The 19283-nt window shown below is 46.9% G+C and overlaps 1 protein-coding gene across 2 annotated transcripts in view; it reads left to right on the top strand.

The window, feature by feature from the left end:
• Nucleotides 1-19283, top strand: part of TLN2 (talin 2) — a 346512-nt gene that overhangs the window by 300934 nt on the left and 26295 nt on the right. For both annotated transcript variants that reach the window (XM_049772980.1, XM_049772979.1), the window contains exons 43-51: nucleotides 1510-1611; nucleotides 3522-3641; nucleotides 7404-7550; nucleotides 10551-10717; nucleotides 11344-11527; nucleotides 13263-13388; nucleotides 13552-13668; nucleotides 16060-16245; nucleotides 17098-17205. In XM_049772980.1, coding sequence (XP_049628937.1) covers nucleotides 1510-1611; nucleotides 3522-3641; nucleotides 7404-7550; nucleotides 10551-10717; nucleotides 11344-11527; nucleotides 13263-13388; nucleotides 13552-13668; nucleotides 16060-16245; nucleotides 17098-17205 — 1257 coding nt within the window. The remainder of the gene's footprint in view (nucleotides 1-1509; nucleotides 1612-3521; nucleotides 3642-7403; nucleotides 7551-10550; nucleotides 10718-11343; nucleotides 11528-13262; nucleotides 13389-13551; nucleotides 13669-16059; nucleotides 16246-17097; nucleotides 17206-19283) is intronic.

Raw genomic sequence — 19283 nt, 5'->3', positions numbered from 1 at the left:
TGGTACTTTGAGTCTTGTGCTTTCAGTAGGAGCTCTTTGAAGCTTTCCTTTTTCCTTAGCACTGTAAGGTAGAAGAAGGAAGAGATTAAGATGAACTCATCAGTTTTCTGTAAGACTAACCTTAGACAAATCACTCTCAGTGACTTGATTTCCCCTTCAGCAAAGAAATGGATTCTCAGTCTTTCAGATTCTGTGGTTCTGGCTGGACCTTTTCTGTTTTTTGCCTTTATTTTTAATTTTTGGGCATTTCACGATGTGGGCTTGGGAAGGAAAGCAAAAAAGAAAAGAAACTAAGGCTCTTAATAGGAAGACCATGTAACATCTGGAAGAAAAACACGGAGTTACATGCTGTCACTTCAAGATTCATCAAAGCTAACTGGTTGGAAATTGCCCCCCAAAAAACTCCACCTTGGTTTTTTACATTGTCTCACCCTGGCATATCCACCACTATCTTGGTGACTAGTGACTGTATTTCTGCATGTTGTCAGCTGCCCTCTAGTGCCAACAAAGTGACAATTCACATTTGTGTCATAGAGAACATAGGAATCCCACATTCGACACATTTCCCAGTCCAGTCTACACTGAGCAAACCATTCTGATTCCATTCTTGTTGGACATCAGGTCCCACAGCCTAAGATGTGTCCCTAAGGCAGCTTCAACCTCCCTGATTGGAGAAATTTGAAATATGTCAACTGTTGGTGGTGTTGATTTGGGAGACAATGGCAAATCAAATTGAACATAAAGGCAAAAAATAGAAAAGGTCCAGCCAGAACCACAGAAAGTACCAGGAGTAATTTCTGAGTGCAGAACCAGGAGTAATTCTAAGCATCACAAAGTCTGACCCAAAAACAAAACCAAAAAACAGCAGAGGTCACTTCACAGGCCCTAGAACTCAGTGTCAGCTCTATAACTTATTTTCAAGGAAGAGAGTCACCATCCCCTTGATCCAGCTCTCCCACCCTACACAAATCCTTATTCTTCCCTCAGTTCTTATTGCTCTGAGAGTCAGATGAACAACAACTCATTCTTTGTGCTCTGAGCTCTTCTCCTCAGCTTAGTCCACTAGTGAAGATCGCAGTGTACATGCATCTGTGGGCCACACCTTCTTCAGGAAACCCTTTCTGATCAAGGTTTTGCCATTCTGTGTCCCCTAACCGTGCTTGAGTTCCCTCTTAACTCCATATTTGCAGGCCCTCTTCCCTCTCCTAGGAACCTCTTCTGCATCTCTTCTGCACAAATCTGACTTTGCCAAAAATAGCCTAGTTGCTCACTCCTGTCTGTAAAATGGGATCCACCCCTTTTCCCTATGTACTCACAGTACTGTGTACTGTATGCCCATCTCTGTTGATGCTTCATTGCAGAAGTTGGGGGATAGCATTGCCCTTGGATCTAGGAAGCACTAAAGGTTTCTGTATTTTTCAGGGTATTTAGTCCTAATCTAAATATACATACAGTCTTCAATCTAACAGACCTTGTCTAACTTCTGGGATCTTTTCCTCCACTCTCTAGCTGGATGAAGGCACTCCTCCAGAACCAAAGGGAACATTCGTAGATTATCAGACAACTGTGGTTAAATACTCCAAAGCCATTGCAGTGACAGCTCAGGAAATGGTAAGAAGCAAAAATTATTGCCCCACCTGCTGTGATTACTCATATGTCTACTTGGGTCTCAACTCTGGGGTCTATGTGGGAGGGAGAACTGTGCTTGCCATCAGTGGCACTAGACCCTGCTCCTGTCCTCTTGTCTGGTCTTCTCAGTGCTTATTTGCCTCAGTCTCATCTTACTTAATAGCTGCAGGAGAGGACAGAAGGCATGAGGACAGGGGAGATGAGAGAATGGAAAGAATGGAGAAAATGGAAAGAATGTTGTATTTAAGAAGAGAAAATGGACTTTTTGGTTCTTATAAGTCTTGGGGTATTTGCAGAGATAAAAATGATGAGACAGGAGCAAGAGAGATAATAAAGCGGGTTGGGCACTTGGCTTGCTTGTAGACAACCCAGGTGTGATCCCCAGCATCCCATATGGTCCCAAGTACTTCCAGGAATAACCCTAAAAATTATTGGGTATGACTTCAAACCCAAAATATATTGAAATGATGAGGCATTGAGAAATAGAACAAAGGTAAATAATGTGGGATTGTAACCCTTGGACTGGTCAGATGGAAAGAAGCATGGTGGCTAAGAACCGGTCTTAATAGCAGATTTGGGTCTTGGGGAAGTTTGTGTGTACACTGAATATACTGTACTCAGTCTGTCTCTGTGTCTACTGAGGTTGAGTTTGGACCTCTCAGGTTCCCCTCAAGTATGGCCACTCTTTCCTAAAAACTGCTGGTGCCAGGTTTACTTTTTGACAGTGTTGATGCTGGGGAGGCCCATCTCCCATTATAAAAAGATTGATTGTGCTGCAAGCAATTGGGACAGGCCATAGGATGACTCAGGTAGCTCCTGGTGTCACATCCTCTGACTGGACAGCTCAGAGAAGCATCATGAGTGACCTCCAGTGGTTTGCAATAGTGCTCAGTCCTGTTCTACCCAGCCTGTGTGGGTTCTGGGATCTAGGACTCAGAGTTGCCTGGCCTCTTCCGGGCCAGCCAGTCATTCTTAACCATGGCAGGGCACTATACTCTGTTTAGCTACAGCAGCTCTGAGTACTTCAGTACTCTTCAGGACTCTCCTTTGAGACTTAGAGCTGAGCTGTCACATTCCCTTATGACCAGGCCTCACTCATGCCAGCCACTCAGGCTTCAGTGAGTGGGAGTCACTTCAGGGCTTCCCAGAAACCCTTTAAAATGCAGCATTTCTAAGCTATCCAGTGGCATCCAATAGGTGGGGGCAGAAGAGAATTCCACACCAGCATGTCCAAGTGATGGTCCTCAGAATTGTGGTGGTGAGGACTAAGTGGCAGGCAGGAGAATCTCTGTAGAGCAGCATGATAGAGTGGTGGAAAGCACAAAAACAGTTTTCCTATGAAACACCAAGAAAATTCTAACTCCATCTTCAAACTGTCAGACTTGACCCTTTTGATAGCAGTAGATGGGGAACTAAATTCAGGGTTGATAACTTGTTGTTTGGCCACAAATTTACTCTATATCCATAAACTGTGTTTCTTCCTCCAACACCATTGGTGACATATCTCAGTCAGGATGTGCCCAGAATTCCTGTCCTCGTGTCCTCTCCTGCAGGCTCTTTGCTTAGGGAGCATGGGAGACCAGGCTGAAGCTTTCCAAGAGACAAGAGGACAGAACAGGCTAAGCTCTGCCCTTTCAGAGAGACACCCCCCTCCCCCATGGCCAGCTCCCTGTTGCACGTACCTGCACTCAGCACATCCCCGAGTCCTGACTGGCTCCTGCAGCCAGTAGTGCTCTGTGTCCATGATTTTGCATGGGCTTGGCTTGTCCCTTCCCCAATGTCCAGTACAAGTCTAGCTTGCGTGTGACTGAGATCCTTGGCTTCTGGTGGTCCACAAATGGTTTTCATGCTTTTCTCTGTGTGTGTATGTCTTGCTTGTTTTCTTTTTCCAGATGACTAAGTCGGTTACTAACCCGGAGGAGTTGGGCGGACTGGCCTCACAAGTCACCAGTGACTATGGGCATCTGGCTCTCCAGGGCCAGATGGCAGCAGCCACGGCGGAGCCAGAGGAGGTCTGCCACTTTAAGCCACCCTAGCCCCTGTTTTATGAATCCTCATACTTTGATGTTCATTCCCAGGTGGGGGAATCCCCTAGTTTATACCACCAAGGAAGCTCCCAGATCCATAGACTGTGCCAAGACTCCTGCTTGGGTGCTCAAGTCCAGGGCCTCCTGCTCTGGGATATGCCCTGAGCTCATTGTCCTTTCAAGGTCACCTCTGAAGTCTGGAGCCATGGGAAGTCTGGCTGCAAGCTAGGTCTTGTCTGCCATGCTCTATGGCTTCTGGGCTCCCAAGCTATCACTCAGTGCCTGAAGTAGAGTCCCCATTACCCTCTCCTTCCTTCTTCTCTCTCAGCACCCCTCAATTTCATCTCCATTTTCCAAGAGATTGCAGAAGTACCACAAGAGCCAGGTAGGGGTTGCATGCCACTCTCTCCAGAGAGGGCAGCTTTGTGCCTGCTTTGTGTTTAGCCTGCGTGTGTGAGGCAAAGCCTGGCCTGCTCTTGGAGACAACTTTCAAAGAACTGGGCCAGAACCCATAGTGGCCATGGACACTCCTGGCTGCACCCTGCCTTTCCTCAATTTCCCAGGGGAGCAATGCAATATGCCTATACTCTGGGTATTTTAGGCAGCTCAAGCTTGGTTGCAATAGCTTCTCACCAGTTGCTTCAATCTCCGTCCCTCTAAGTAGCATTGTGTTCCATCAACTAAGAGTGCAGGTCCCTGTTGCACCCCAGTTGATGTCAACATATAGGCCAGGTCAACTTTTAGGTACTAATAATGAGAGAAAATTAGCACTTAAGTGAATTCTAGGTACAATGCAGGGATTAAAGTCCTTACACCTAGCAAGACCCATATGGTGTTTGTCAGGACAATGATTCCTGATTTCAACCTTCTGAAATGAGTCATACCACCCAGACCACAGGGATTGGCTGCCTTTCCCCTCACTATGATGGCATTGTTAAGTTCCTCCATGCCACTATTTCTCTTGGAGCCAGGGATAAGCATGTTTTAACAAAGGCTGTGCAAATACAGAAATAAAAACCAGAGCCCAAACCACTCTAACTTAAGTCATAACCATGCATGTATGCAGCGGCACAATTGCTATGTACTGGCATTCATTATATCTAGCATGAGGTGACTGAATTTCTAATAGCACCTGCCTTTGGAGAGATGACCATGATTGAGTATGTAGCTCAGCATGAATAACTGTTTGTGGTGAACCTACTAAGTCACTACCAAGACAGAAAAGGGAACAAGACCCACATCATACATATGTATGGATTCCATATTCATGGCCCCTTGGGAAACAAAGTATTGACTTCCTCTTTTAGTTCACTCACTGATTTTTTGATTAACTTGTAATTTTGCATATCAAATGTATGAAAGCATAAGTTCCAGTAAAGATGCCTTTGGTTGAACAGAAAGGGAGAAGAGTTTGGTTTCTGTATGGAGCCACAGTGTAGGTCCCTTGCTTTGCACAAGGCCTGCTTAGGTTCAATCCACAGCATCCCTTTGATCCTTCAAGCACCTCCAGGAGTGATCCTTGAGTGTAGAGCCAGAAATAATTCCTGTGTATTGCTAGGTATGGGGAAAAAATGTACTTCCTACCCTTGGGAGAGATACTACAGTAAGTAGGGCACTTGTTTTGTACACAGTCAACCCAGGTTCAATTTGTGACATCCCATATGATCTCCTGAATACCTTTAATGGTCCTAAATGCAAAACCAGGAGTTAATCCTGAGAGTCACTGTGTGTGGCTCACACACAGAGAGAGGCAAAAAAAAAAAGAGTTTGTGCAAAGGCATGGTACACTTAGACATCATGACTGTGTGATGAAGAAGGTTTGGATCTCTGGCTCCAGAAACATTACAAGTATATTCTCCAAGAAGCTCTCTTGGAGAGTTGAAATGCTGATCAGCCTAAGACCCTGAACCAAGTACCTGTGAACTCCAAAAGCCCTTGTACACCCTGAGGGTTTTGGTTCTACATCTCTGTGTGAAATGGACCTATTTTATTGTAGTTCAGGCTACTGAAACCAAATACAGAGAAGCACACCAGAGTGGACAGGGAAGTGGCTTGCTTGGCTTCTCTTGTTGGCCCTGCATGTTTGCAGGAATGGGTACTTGGTTTCCTCAATACCCTTTCCCTGGTTACATCTTGAAATGTACTTTATATTTCAAACACAAGAGGTGACCTAAGGTAAGAGGGGCAGAGAGAAGATACAAGTAACAGCCTTCTAAGGAAAGTGCTCTGTGTGCATTTGCCAAATAGAGATTTAGGAGGAAACTGAGAAAGATAGGAGATACCTTGACCAAAGGTATATTTTTATTCAAAACTGAGAATTGTTTGCCTCCCTGAGAGAACATCTTTGTCCCCAGTCACAGTTTTTGCAAACTTATTGACTTCACTTACAAACTTGCCTTTGGCTGGGTGGAGTCATAAAGTGTTTGGGTCTTTTCCAGAATGTGACAGTTAGAGGGAGAGCCACAGGTTTGCCTGAAACTACCGCACAGGATCTCTTTTTCTATCTTTGCTCCTTTGGCCATATAAATGCAGGCCTTCATTCATGTCCCAGTGAAAATATCTCTTCCCCACAGTTAAGGCCCACCCTCGGGTTGGCCATTCAGAACAGGTTTCTTCTTGGAAGACAAGATGAAGCCACAATCCCTAAATTTCAGAGCTGGGAGAAGCTATCGTAGCTGCAGCTTGTTTGGGTGGGCCTGGAGGGTGAGGGGTTGGGGTGTCGCTTTACTGCAGCTTCTGCTAGGACTGTGGGGTCATAGGCAGAAGGCTTGAGGGAACCACAGCACTTTCCCCCAAAATAGGAAATTCTGGTATTTGATCCTGAATTCTCTAAACTCTTCATCCAAGACGCTCTCTGTGCTACACACTTCTTTTCTCTTCTCTTCCACATTTTTCAGATTAAGTAGAAACCATCAAATATTTTAGATAGTAAGACATTATGACTTTTCATTCTGTGAAAACTCGGTTTCTTGCTATCTTAGATTTTTTGAATCAACAACAGTTGATTCAGACTTAAAACTTTTCTTTTAGTTACTTATCAGGAGTGAAAGGTCTATTCTCCAGACAGAGTGGAGTAAAGAAACTTGGGTGAAAGGGTACCAAGAACTGCGGAACAATTTATACAATTTATTCCTAGTAGAGTTCCTTTGTCTTTCATCAGGCAAAGTACAGTTAAAAACATAAACTAGGGGTCTTTGGTAGTATTTGGACACCTGCTTATCCCAGTCTTAAACTCTAAAAAATGCATCATATATCAGTTTTTAAGCCTGGGCTGATAGAAAGGAAACCTGGAGCAGCCTGGTTGCTTGTTCTTGAAGTACTGCTAAAGAAAGGGATGTTCTGGTTCATAAACAAGAATTTGAACACTTTGAAATGTGCTTCAGATAAAAACAATATATTATGGGCTTTTAATTGTCTTCTAGGGATTTTGTGAGGAATAAATGAATTTAATGTATTACCTGTAGCATGGGATTCAACAGAAATGTCCCATAGACAAGCTCTAACACAGGCTGGATGGCTACCAGGAAGGCTAGTATGAGTGCTGCGGGCTCATGCACTGGACAGTTGGCAGTCTCCAAAGAAGGGAGCCAAACATCCAAATTCCACACTTCCCCAAGCAGACTCCCTGGAACAGTGGAATTTTCCTAGCCAGGTCCCCTAGGAGGCAGGAGAAATTTTCCACATGGGGAAGTGTGTGGTGGCCGGGCCGTCACGCCTATTCTCTCCCCCACTGGCCTTGCTCTGCAGATTGGCTTCCAGATACGCACCCGTGTGCAGGACCTGGGACATGGCTGCATCTTCCTAGTGCAGAAAGCAGGAGCCCTGCAGGCATGCCCCTCCGACAGCTACACCAAAAGGGAGCTGATAGAATGTGCACGCGCTGTCACAGAGAAGGTGAGTGGGACATGGAAGAAACAGAGCCCAGAGCCTTGGCTGTGGAGGTTTAGACTTCAGCACTCATGCCAACCTTGAGAGATGGGAAGCCCTGAGAGTTAGGAAGCCAAAACTTGCTTTCTGGGGCCGTGCTTCATGTGGGTCAGCCCAGTACCAGAAGCCCCTTTCCTCAGACCCTTTAATTCTGTTACCACACTGCCTCCTCAGGCAGTCACTTTAGGGGCTCTGCTATCACCTTTACCTCCTAACTGTGGATCAAAAAATAGAGAGTCTGGGAAGTGGGAAATAGGAGAAAAGCTTCTCAGTATTTCCTGGCACCCACAGGCCCTGGGATCCTGTGAGGCTATTTCCTTAGGTTATTTATTAAGGACCATGGTCCCTGGCCAGAGGGAGGTACAGAGAATCTGGTGCTCTGTGGAAAGGGGCTGAAACAGGCTCCTGACACACAGTTCTCTCTACACTTAAGCACCATCCCTGATGCTGCAAATTCCTGGGACTCCTTTCCCACCCTGTCTTCTCCCTGTCTTCTCCATGCCTGGGGTCTTTCCAGAGTAGTGACAGCCTCGCCTCCCTTGATCTGTGTAACACAGCTGAGTACTGTTCAGAAGCTTGGCAGTAGACTTGGCACCATGGGCCTGGTCCCTCCCCTGAAATAGCCACTCCACAGGCCTTCAGCTCTAGGAGAAAAATGCTCTTTCTCCTCACCATGCTGCCTGGTTGAAGTCTAAGATATTCCTAAGGCTGGGTGGCAGACCTGGAGGGACACACTGTCTTGCAAATTCTATTTTTTGTTTTTTTGTTTTTGCAAATTCTTGATTAGAACCCAGGGACAGGGCCAGAGAGATAGCACAGTGGTAGGGTGTTTTCCTTGCAAGCAGTCAATCCAGGATGGATGGTTGTTCGAATCCCGGCATTCTTTATGGTCTTCCATGCCTGCCAGGATCTATTTCTGAGTGCAGAGCCAGGAGTAACCCTGAGCATGCCTCCGAATGTGACCCAAAAATAAAGCAAAAACCCAGGGAGAGTCAGACCCTGACAGCTAATTTAGAAAATTCAAAACCTCCAGCCAGGGATCAGAGCAGTGGCGCTAGAGGTCTGCCTTACAAGCACTAGCCTAGGACAGACCATGGTTCGATCCCCCGGTGTCCCATATGTTCCCCAAGCCAGGAGTGATTTCTGAGCACATAGCCAGGAGTAGCCCCTGATTGACACTGGGTGTGGCCAAAGATAAAACAAAACAAACAAACAAACAAACAAACAAAAGAAAAGCGAAAACCTCCAGCCAGCCTCTCTGGGGTCCTCCCATGCCAATTTCAATGCCACAGGTTGTCTGGGTTAAGAGTTCCTCAGCAGCCATACTCCTCACTGTGTATCAGCCAGAGACCTGCATCTCTATAACTGCCATGTATCAGCCATACCCTCTCACCTATACATCAGCTATACCCCTATACCTGTGCTCCTTCCTAACCGGGGTCTCAAATTCACGGCCCGCGGTCTGCAAACGACCCTCCGTACAACATTTTGTGGCCCTGCCCTAGAGGAATCTTTTTTTTGTTTTGTTTTGTTTTAGTTGTTTGGGTCACACACCCCAATGTTCAAGGCTTACTACTGACTTTGCACTCAAGGATCACCCCGACTTTGCCTCCTGTGGCTCACAGGTAAATTGAATTTGAGACCCCTGCAAGAGCTGATATCCTGGCTCTCCTTTATACTAGAATGGGGGCAGTTCCTGGACCCCTTCTGTTTCATACTGCCTGAGACTGTCCCCCAGACTTGTCTTACTTCTTGTCTGGATCCTTGTTCCAACCCACTAGGAGATCTTTCTAGAAACTGAGTTCTCCTTCTCTGGACTGTTAGTCCTGAGGCCTAGTGGGGTCTAACTTGGGAAAAGAAGGTCAGGGGAGTAAAGGAAATTGTTGCTTATGGCTATACCAGGGAGGCCCCATTTCTGTATCCTCTTTGTCAGCAAGCAGCACCCTACACTGCTGTGAGCTGCATAGGAGGACACTAGTTTGGGCCCTGTGGGCTGAGATGTGGCCATATCTGGTCTCGGATGTGTTTCAGCCAGAGCTAATGGCTCATGAGTGTGAGAATTTAGGTTGATACCCAGTACTGCAGACATACTCAGACATGTGTCTCTTGTTGGTAAGGGTCCTATATCCTGATTGGTGTGTTTTTTTTCTTTTCTTTTTCTTAACATTGGGGCATGTCCCTAGTGGTGCTGTGGAGATGGAAGTTACAATATCCAACAGACAATACAGGGAACCAGAACTCCAGCCCTAGAACCACAGCTCTGTCCTTGACGTGCACATTTCCAGGTCCCCAGGCAAGAAATGGGAGCACAGCTCTGGACAAAGACTCAGAGCAGTTGGGATTGAGAGGGTTCATGGCTAGAAAAGGGGGATTCTTAGAAGGTAAAGGCCATGAGGAGTGACTGAGTGAAAGAGGGATGCAGTGGTATGGGTTCTGGAGGACTGGAAGCCTCTGCCTTCTGTATTGTGGGTCTGGCTTCCAGGAAGGAAAGTGCCTCAGGACAGATGGCTGCACTCAAGATGGCAGTGCTCTACAAGCCTGAGTGTAAATAACCCAACTCTCATGGACTCTTAGTTCATGCTGAGTGCCAGACTGGATTGAGACAGATTTTCCCTCCTATATACCAGCAGCTCTAAGGTAGGAAAGTGAACCCAAGCCAGCCAGGGTCGTGCCACTCAAACTAGTGCTAGCTTTCCAGGTTGCTGCAGGAGTACAGTCAGCATCCAAGAGTGCAGTCAGAATCTAAGATCACATTCACCATTTCACTGGAGCACAGTCAACATTTCTGGCAGTAAGTACAGTCAGCGCATTAGTAAGTGTTTGGGAGTTTGTGGTTCCAAGGAATCACAATCAACGTTTCTGGGGAGCACAGTCAATATTACTTGGGCATACAGTCAGTATTTTTCAGGATACACAGGATTTCCTAGGGTGCTCACCACTGTTCTCACCATCTGCTCTCTCCTGAAGGTGTCCTTGGTGCTCTCAGCTCTCCAGGCAGGCAACAAGGGGACACAGGCCTGCATCACAGCTGCCACAGCCGTGTCTGGGATCATCGCTGACCTGGACACCACCATCATGTTTGCCACTGCTGGAACACTCAATGCAGAGAACAATGAGACTTTTGCAGATCACAGGTCTGGGGGCTCTGGCAGGTTTAAGAGATGCTTTGTGGAAGCTTGAATTCTGCCTCATTCTCACCCATTATGCACTTGGGGAGACAGAACTCCAGTCTGAACATCTAAGCAGACTGCTGCTACCCATGGCCCTTTCTCTATACACTGCATATACCCCCAACTCAATGTGAAGGGACACAGCTAGGGCATGGAGAAAGTGTTTCCTGCCTACTCTTCCCCAGATGTGGCTTCAGGTTGGTCCAGGGACTCTGCATTGACTGCCAGAATTCCTTGCCCCACTGCCTACCATTAAGGTGGACCCCAGGAAGGGCTAGGAAGCCTGTGTCCTTTCTAAATCTTGGCGACTAGGCTGATGTCCCAGACCAGGTTCCCTGACCAGTCCCCACTTCCAGGGAAAGGCTTGTTAGGGAGCAAACACTTAGGGTGAGTCTACATTAGGCAGGAGTCATTTGGTCCAGCTCTGGATTTGAGTCTTCCACTGACCCCTTTGCTACCAGACTGACTTTCTGCCTTGCACCCTACTTCTGCCAACAATATTTTTCTGCAAAGCCCTTTCCAAACTCTTACCCACGCTGCCTTGCAGGGTCCTGCACCCCACTAAGCATGTTCTACCCTCATTTCTTCAGGGAGAACATCCTGAAGACGGCCAAGGCCCTGGTGGAGGACACAAAGCTGCTGGTGTCGGGTGCTGCATCCACACCGGACAAGTTGGCCCAGGCTGCCCAGTCCTCAGCAGCCACCATCACACAGCTGGCCGAGGTGGTGAAACTGGGTGCAGCCTCCCTGGGCGCTGATGACCCAGAGACCCAGGTGACCATGGGCTTGGGCGAGGGTGGGAGCTCCTGTCACGCCATGTATGGTGCCATGGATGAAAGAGCTTTAGGGAGATACACTGAAAGCATTTATGCTTTAGGCATGGGGAGGGGACAATTCTGTAGGTGATGAGGGACTTAGATATGGGATCAAGACAAGGATCAGCTGATTTTAAGGGACCCCCCCCCCCCGAGACCACTAGGCATTCTTGGGGGTGAGGGTAGCAGGAAGAGGGAAGAGGCCAGAGCAAGTGCTGCCCACTGCACTGAAGTTGGGGACTGTGAGCTCAGCTTGGACACACTATTATTTTGGAACTGCAGACACCTGTGCAGAAAGGGGTTGAGCTGCCTTCCTGGGCATAGCAGTTCACTCAGTACCATCATGCAGCCTGGGACTGTGACCTTCCTTCTCCAAATGGACTCCCTTTCAGTCCCACTGAGCCCCAGAGGAATAACTTGTTTCCCTCCTGCCCTTCCCCCTGTCCTCTCCTCGCCTGCCTCTGCACAGATGCGCTTTTTTTGGGGGGGGTTATACTCAGCAGCACTCAGGTGTTACTCCTGGCTCTATGCTCAGAAATCGCTCCTGGCAGGCTCAGGGGACCATATGGGATGGCAGGATTCGAACCACCTTCCTCCTGTGTCTAAGGCAAATGTCTTACCACTTTGCTATCTCTCCGGCCTCAAGTTGCTATTTCTTTATTATATATGTATTTTTTTATTTTAATCATAGTGGCTTACATATCTTTCACAGTAATATTTTAGGTACATATTAACATTGAATCAAGGGAATTCCCTTCACATTTGTCCTCCCTCCACCCCCATTCCCATGTTGCATCCCATATCCCCTACTCTCACACCTGGGCTGCTAAAATGAGTGGTCCCCTCTGTGTCTAGCTTACTACTTAGTGATCATACAACTGCTTGGTATTGGTACCCTCCATTATTTCCCCCTCTATTTGAGAGTCATAAATAGATAGTTCAAGTTATGTGGTTTTGTTTGAAGAAAAGAAAAGCAATAAAATGGGGTAAAAATCAAATAAGCCGAAAATGGGCGGAATCCTTCTAGAGGCTCTCATGCTCGGTTTGAGAGATGAAAGGGAAAAAGAAAGTGAAACACCACAATACAAAAAGAAATATCAAATAAAATATCCAGTGAGCACTACAGCAATAAAGATAAGCACCACATAATAGCCATGGCCAAGATGCTATTTCTTTCTCTCTCCCTCTTACCTTTCTTTTATTAGACACTGGTCTCAATATTGTCACTGAAGGGACACTTTACTTTTTATTTTACTTTTATATATATTTTATATTTACTTTTTATATTTCACTTTACTTTTTTTCAGCACCTATTTCTTGTCCAGAGCAATCATTTCTATCATTGTTATAATAGTCCTTTCTCTACTCTCTTTGTAGCAAGCTTTCTGCTGAGAACTCACAGGCAACTTCTTATGTAAAGTTGCCTGCCTAGAGATATTAGCATGTGGGGTGGACCCAGCTTTGCCTTTGGAGTCAGTGCCCACCTGCACTGGGGAGTGTCCCAGGGTCTGGATCATCACCTAGCTCCAGCACTGAAATAGAAGGCTTTGTACTGCCCCTTTTACCCCAGCCTATCCTCCACTGTCTGTCTGTGTAAGATGCTCAGGCCAGTCTGTTCAGGCTCCTCACCTCAATTCAAGACCCTTACCTGGAGGCATTATATCAGGCCTCTTACCTGGATATGTGTCCTGCAGGTGGTGCTGATCAATGCCATTAAGGACGTGGCCAAGGCACTATCTGATCTCATCGGGGCCACCAAGGGAGCAGCCAGCAAGCCTGCCGATGACCCCTCTATGTACCAACTCAAGGGAGCTGCCAAGGTAGGTGGCATCTCAGTGTAGCTAGCTTTTAAGACCGATGCCAGAATAAAAATAAGAAAGCACAGGAGTTTGGGATGAGTTGCCTCTTCATACCTGTCCCACTTCAAGCCTATAGCATTGCATGTGGGACCTCAGCTCTTGACCCCTCTTTCTTTATCTGCAGGTGATGGTGACCAATGTGACCTCCCTTCTCAAGACTGTGAAGGCAGTCGAGGATGAGGCCACTCGTGGCACGCGGGCACTGGAGGCCACCATTGAGTACATGAAGCAGGAGCTCACGGTAAGAGCACACAGAGATCGCCCAGAGGCTGTCCCAGACACCCACCCATTACAGGTCAAAGATACTTTACCTAGAATTGGATTCTGTGTGTGACTGTAATTGGGAATTACCTGTGAGGAATTCATGAGACCCTTGAAGTGTAATTGCACTAAAACTGCAGATCAGAACCTGAAGATAACAAACAGACATTTCGTGGAAGAGGCCTTATGTGTGGCCTTGACCACTGCTTGGTGATGGTTTGGGGAGTGATATTTGCAGCTAGAATGTGGGAATAACCTGCAGAAAGGAAAGGAAGAATTAGAAAATGAAGGATCCCTTACCATCCCATTACCAATACTGCCTAACATCACCTGGTGATGTCAACTCAGTTCTTAGCTGAGAACTGTCATTGCCAGATGTGCCTAAAAAACTTTTAGGAGTGATCCTGGATCCCTGAGCTCTCTTGGGAGAGTAGAGAAAGAGAAAGGAAATGGTGGATAAGGCTTCACAGGTCTCCTCCCTTTGAGACCTGCTCCGTTAGAGTGGAGTCTCAGGCCCCAGTGAGCTGAGCCATTCTGCCCTTGGCCAGAAGGAGGGGTGCTGGGAACAGAGACTGTTGCTCTTCTGATCTAAGTTAGCTGTGTGGGACTGACCCAGATCTCCAGAAATAAAAATAAGCCAAAAGAAAGGGATTTTGATCTAAAAGCTCCTTCTCTTTCGTGTGTGTGTGTGTGTGTGTGTGTGTGTGTGTGTTTTATTTGTGCTGCTGACAGCTATGGTTGAACTCAGATTTCTTTCTCATTTTTTTTTAATTTAGGGGGTATCTTAAGAAGTACACAAGAGGGACTGGAGCAATAGTGCAGCAGTAGGGCATTTGCCTTGCATGCAGCTGATCCAGGACAGACCATGGTTCAATCCCCGGTGTCCCATATGGTCCCCCAAGCTAGGAGCAATTTCTGAGTGCATAGCCCTGAGCATCACTGGGTATGACCCAAACACCAAAAAATAAATAAATACATAAATACATAAATACATAAATAAATACATAAATAAATAAAGTACATGGTTCCCAGTGATTCCTAGACAACAGGTCAGGACCCAAAATGAGAACCTGCTCAGATCCTGCAATTCTGGGACCACCAGGGCTCGAAACTTCCATACCATACCCAGGTCATACCCTGGGATGCCCAGGAAATCATTTGACACCCAGGACTGAACAGAGTCAATTCATATGCTGTAGGCTTGTCCTATCTCCTGTCCCTGAGATTCCTTTCAGAACCTGGTCACAGGTGTGTTGAAGGATAGGGGGAGAGGAGCCGGTCATTTTTCACTGTCAGCTTCTCTACCTCTCTAGAATCAAAATACTCAGATTTTGTTGTCAGATCATTGGGGATTTCTCAACCTCTTTGTATGGAAAGGGTTGGTGCTATACTTAGTTTTCACATAGGAGGTATAAAAGCTTGTGGGGAGGGTCCTGGCTTCCACTGCTGTACACCCCCTGCTCTCCCAGCCTGGAAATCCTTCTTAGGTATACAAACCTCTTCCAGTGTGGACAGGCCTGTGGCCTGATGGTGGCACATGGAGGAGAAGTGTAGCTGCTGCAGTTTCTTTGCAGATACTATATATGGGACCCACTTAACCCACTTAAGACTTCAGTGTAGTCTGTAACCTATAGCTTATTTGTTTCTTTGTGCCCACATGAGCTTCCAAAAGAGGTGCCACCACCCCATATGACAGTGTTGCTCACAATGTTAGAGGAACTTTGCCATGCCCCTGCGGCTGCTATCTTTAGGGGGATCATGCTGAATGATCATCTGTCCTCTCTCTGCTGAAGGCCTAAAATCAAACAGCACCAACTGGTCTGGAAGTTGACCATCAAGGTAGGCTCTAGACTAGAGTCTAGACAAGGCAAGAGAGACAAAAGATTTAGAGCAGGGCCTAGAAGTTGGACATTGTTTGCCTTACCATGACTGATGGACTTCCATGGAACTGACACTATGTGGACAACTTACTGCACTATTGCTGGGTGTAACAGAAGAACCCCGTGCCTGCTCCCCCAACAACCCTCCTGGAAGATAGGTAGCTGAGCTGGTCTACCTACAGCTTTCCGACTCAGCCTCAGAAGTGAGGGTGTCTGTGAATAGCCTTCAGAGGTGTGCAGGGATGGCAGGACTGACTCCATCTCTTGGCAGATGAGCCAGCACCATCAATGTCTTGCACTTGCCACTTGTCCTTGTGTGGGACAGGAACATGGGATATGATGTGACTAAACAGAGGAAAATTCCAACCTGCAGTTATCTGATTCTTCATGTTGCTGGCTCAGGTTAGACTCAGCAGCCACCAGAAGAATGAATCATCCCCATCCTCCATCTTGTGACTTTTCTCATCAATGCCTCTGTCTCTGACTTGTAGGTGTTCCAGTCCAACGAGGTGCCTGAGAAGACATCATCCCCAGAGGAGTCCATCAGGATGACAAAAGGCATCACCATGGCCACAGCCAAGGCTGTCGCTGCAGGCAACTCATGCCGGCAGGAGGATGTGGTCGCCACTGCCAACCTGAGCAGGAAGGCGGTGGCTGATATGCTCAGGGCCTGCAAGGTACTGCCTAGCAGGGGTGCCTAGCCACCCACCCAATACAGGCCCTTTTCAGTTGAAGAGGCTTTATCTGAATTGGACTAGTCAGTGTGTGACTGTAATTAGGAATTAGCTGGGATGGATACTTGAGACCCTTGAGGCACATAAGTGTCCTAAGACTATAGCTCAGAACCTTAGATTTACCAGTGGTTTGAGTGAAGGGGCAGCTGAGTGTTCTCTTGGGCTTGTGTTTCTGTCCTTCATGCCCAGACTCCCATAAATTTTGCTCTATGTGACTGTGGGAATGAGGCTTGGGCATCACCAATAGAGAAAGCAAGAAGGATTAGAATTCTGGGGCTGCTCCCACATGGGCTATCTGGCTTCTCCCAACAGTAAAGGAGGAGGGAAGGGGTTCTGTGAACTGCTTGCCAATGGTTCAATCTCTGTTGGTCCCTGTGGAAGCAAGAAGCTCAAGCATCTGTGTGGCAGGTTAGGCCCAATGCCACCAAAGGTACGGGGGCTGCATCTGAGGTGTCCCAGGGCCATACACCTACTAACTAGATGAGCCTGACCCCACACCTTTCCTTGAGATATAACTGCAAGAGTCTTTCCCAGAATTTCTTGATTTTACAAGTATCTGGATGAGGTGATAGAAAAGAGGGAGGCCAAGAAGACCAGATTTGATGACTGTGTGCAGGCAACCCCAGGATTATGAGGCAGCCAGAGAGGAGAAAGGCCAGAGGGGTGAAAGGAAATGTAAAGGAGGAAACCCCAATCCCACAACACACAATTCCCTCCCCCCCAGGGAGCCAGTATGGGGGGTTTCTGCCTTGGGCCGTGGTGCCCCACAGCCACCTCTGTTCTTGGTCTACACAGCAAGCATCCTTCCACCCTGATGTCAGTGAGGAGACACGCAGCAGAGCCCTGCGCTATGGGACTGAGTGCACCCTGAGCTACCTGGACCTGCTGGAGCATGTGCTGGTGGTAAGCAAGGGTGGGCCGGACGGGGCTTTGGCCTTGGGGTCAGGTCATCCCTGCCTAGGGCATGTGACCCATATCAGTGGGACTGATGGAGCTGCAGAATCTCTCACATTGTCATTGAAGTGGATACCCAGATGGCCAGAAGCTTGATTCTTCCAGTTCAGAGGAAAGTGAGTGCAAATCAGCACCAAGAGAAGAATGAGGGTAGAAGCTGAAGGATAGGCCAAGCCTACACTAAAATCATTTTGGAGAATTCAGGGGGAGGCTGTGGGGAGAGATATGACTGTAGTCATCTCCAAAACAGATGCTCAGATCAAACAAGGCTTCCTCAGTTGTGTCCAATCACAGCCCCTCTATACTGGAAAGATATTTATATAACCCCAGGCATACAAATAAAATAGTAATAGGAATCCAGAAATAGCTGACTATAAAGCATCACGAAAATCATTTTATGGCACCTTTTTTTCCATTGTTTTTAGCTCCAATGAGGCCCTCCCACATGGGGTTGTGATCCCCTTTCAGCAGTGAGGGCACAGACCACAGGAAGAGGGATACATGCCCTTTGACAGCTTTCTGTGCACCATGTAGAGCTGGTTACAGAGGCCCATATGGGAGACATTGGTAACAGTGGCCCCCTGACAGTTCACACAGGGCCTCAGAACCAGTTCAGAACCTAGTGGCCAAACCAGGAGGATCCAGAAGTTTATTGTTATTTATTTTTAGTCCCCCTCTGCTCTCGGGAGCCATATTTGGAATCATGGGAGGTTAGGGTGACCACAAAAGATTGTATTTGAGATTTACCACAATACCTATGTGGTTTCAGCAGGCTGAAATGCACCTTCTGAGCACCTGTCCCATACAAACATAGCTTCCTATTCAGTGAGCTCAGACTTGTGGCGTCTGACATGATGGGCCACACTCACAGAAGAGATAGAGACCCTCTACACACCTACCACTGTCACTCAGTGGAGGAGAAGGAACATCATGATGCTTTCAAAGACACAGACACTGCATCTACGGAGTCACTATGTGTAAGGAGAAGCAATACAAGGCCCGATGATCTTGGACTATACCAGACCTGGGATTGAGTGATCACAGCTGAGGGCTGAATATCTCTGGGTCTTGGCTCATTCTTATCCCACAGTGTCAAGTGGCTGTGCTGGCTAAAAACCGTATTGGGCTGAGCAAATGGAATATGGTTGGCCTTCCCTGTCTGTGTGGCCCACAGCAGAGCAGGACTTCTTGGGTGTCTGGGTTTTTTGCCTTTAGAAGGAGCAGAGGTGATGGAGGAAGAAGGCATCATTCTTAGGTTTTTCTGCTGTGAAACTCAGGGAAGAGACACAGAGAGCACTGGGACAGGAGCATACGTAGTGGGAAGGAGCAGCAGAGTATGAGTCAGAATCTGCATTTGTGCTGAGGATATGATCTTGAGATGTTTCTTACTCTTATTCTCTGAGCACTCAAAGAAGCAATCAGCTAAGAATTTAAGTTGAACTAGAGCATGTATTACAATGTCCATAGAAAATAAAGTACAAGAAGAACTCAACTGAAAGAACCATCAGGCAACAGAGTGATAGTATAGTGGGTAGGCATTTGCCTTACAGAAGGCCAATCTAAGTTCAATCCCCGGCATTCTTTATATAATAATTCCTGGGTGCAGGGCCAGGCATAACCTCTGAGAATTGCTGAAGTGGCCCCAAAACATAAATTTAAAAAACAAACAAAAACCAAATAGATAAATAAATAAGAACCACCAAATACCTGGGGCTATATCATCTTGGGGCCCTGCACTATCTGCTCAGGGAACATGATTTCTCTCTTCCTTCTTTTATGGATTTATCTCTCTCTCTCGCCTCTCCTTCACTCTTTTTCCTCCTTTCATCCTCCTGAAATAAAACTATTTCCTTCACACATATTAATGAATAACAGTAAAACCCCTTCTTTCTGGGGTCTTGTACCAGAACTCTAGAAATGATCTGTCCTTTTGCAAATAACCCTGTTAGCAGTTGTCTGCTATTTGAGGGTGGGAGGCTTTGTTTTCTAAAACCCTGCCTGAGACACATTTCATCCTGACTCTAGAA

The sequence above is a fragment of the Suncus etruscus genome, chromosome 5, assembly GCF_024139225.1.
Source record: "Suncus etruscus isolate mSunEtr1 chromosome 5, mSunEtr1.pri.cur, whole genome shotgun sequence".
Lineage (NCBI taxonomy): Eukaryota > Metazoa > Chordata > Mammalia > Eulipotyphla > Soricidae > Suncus > Suncus etruscus.
This window is presented reverse-complemented; position numbering and strand designations above follow the sequence as displayed.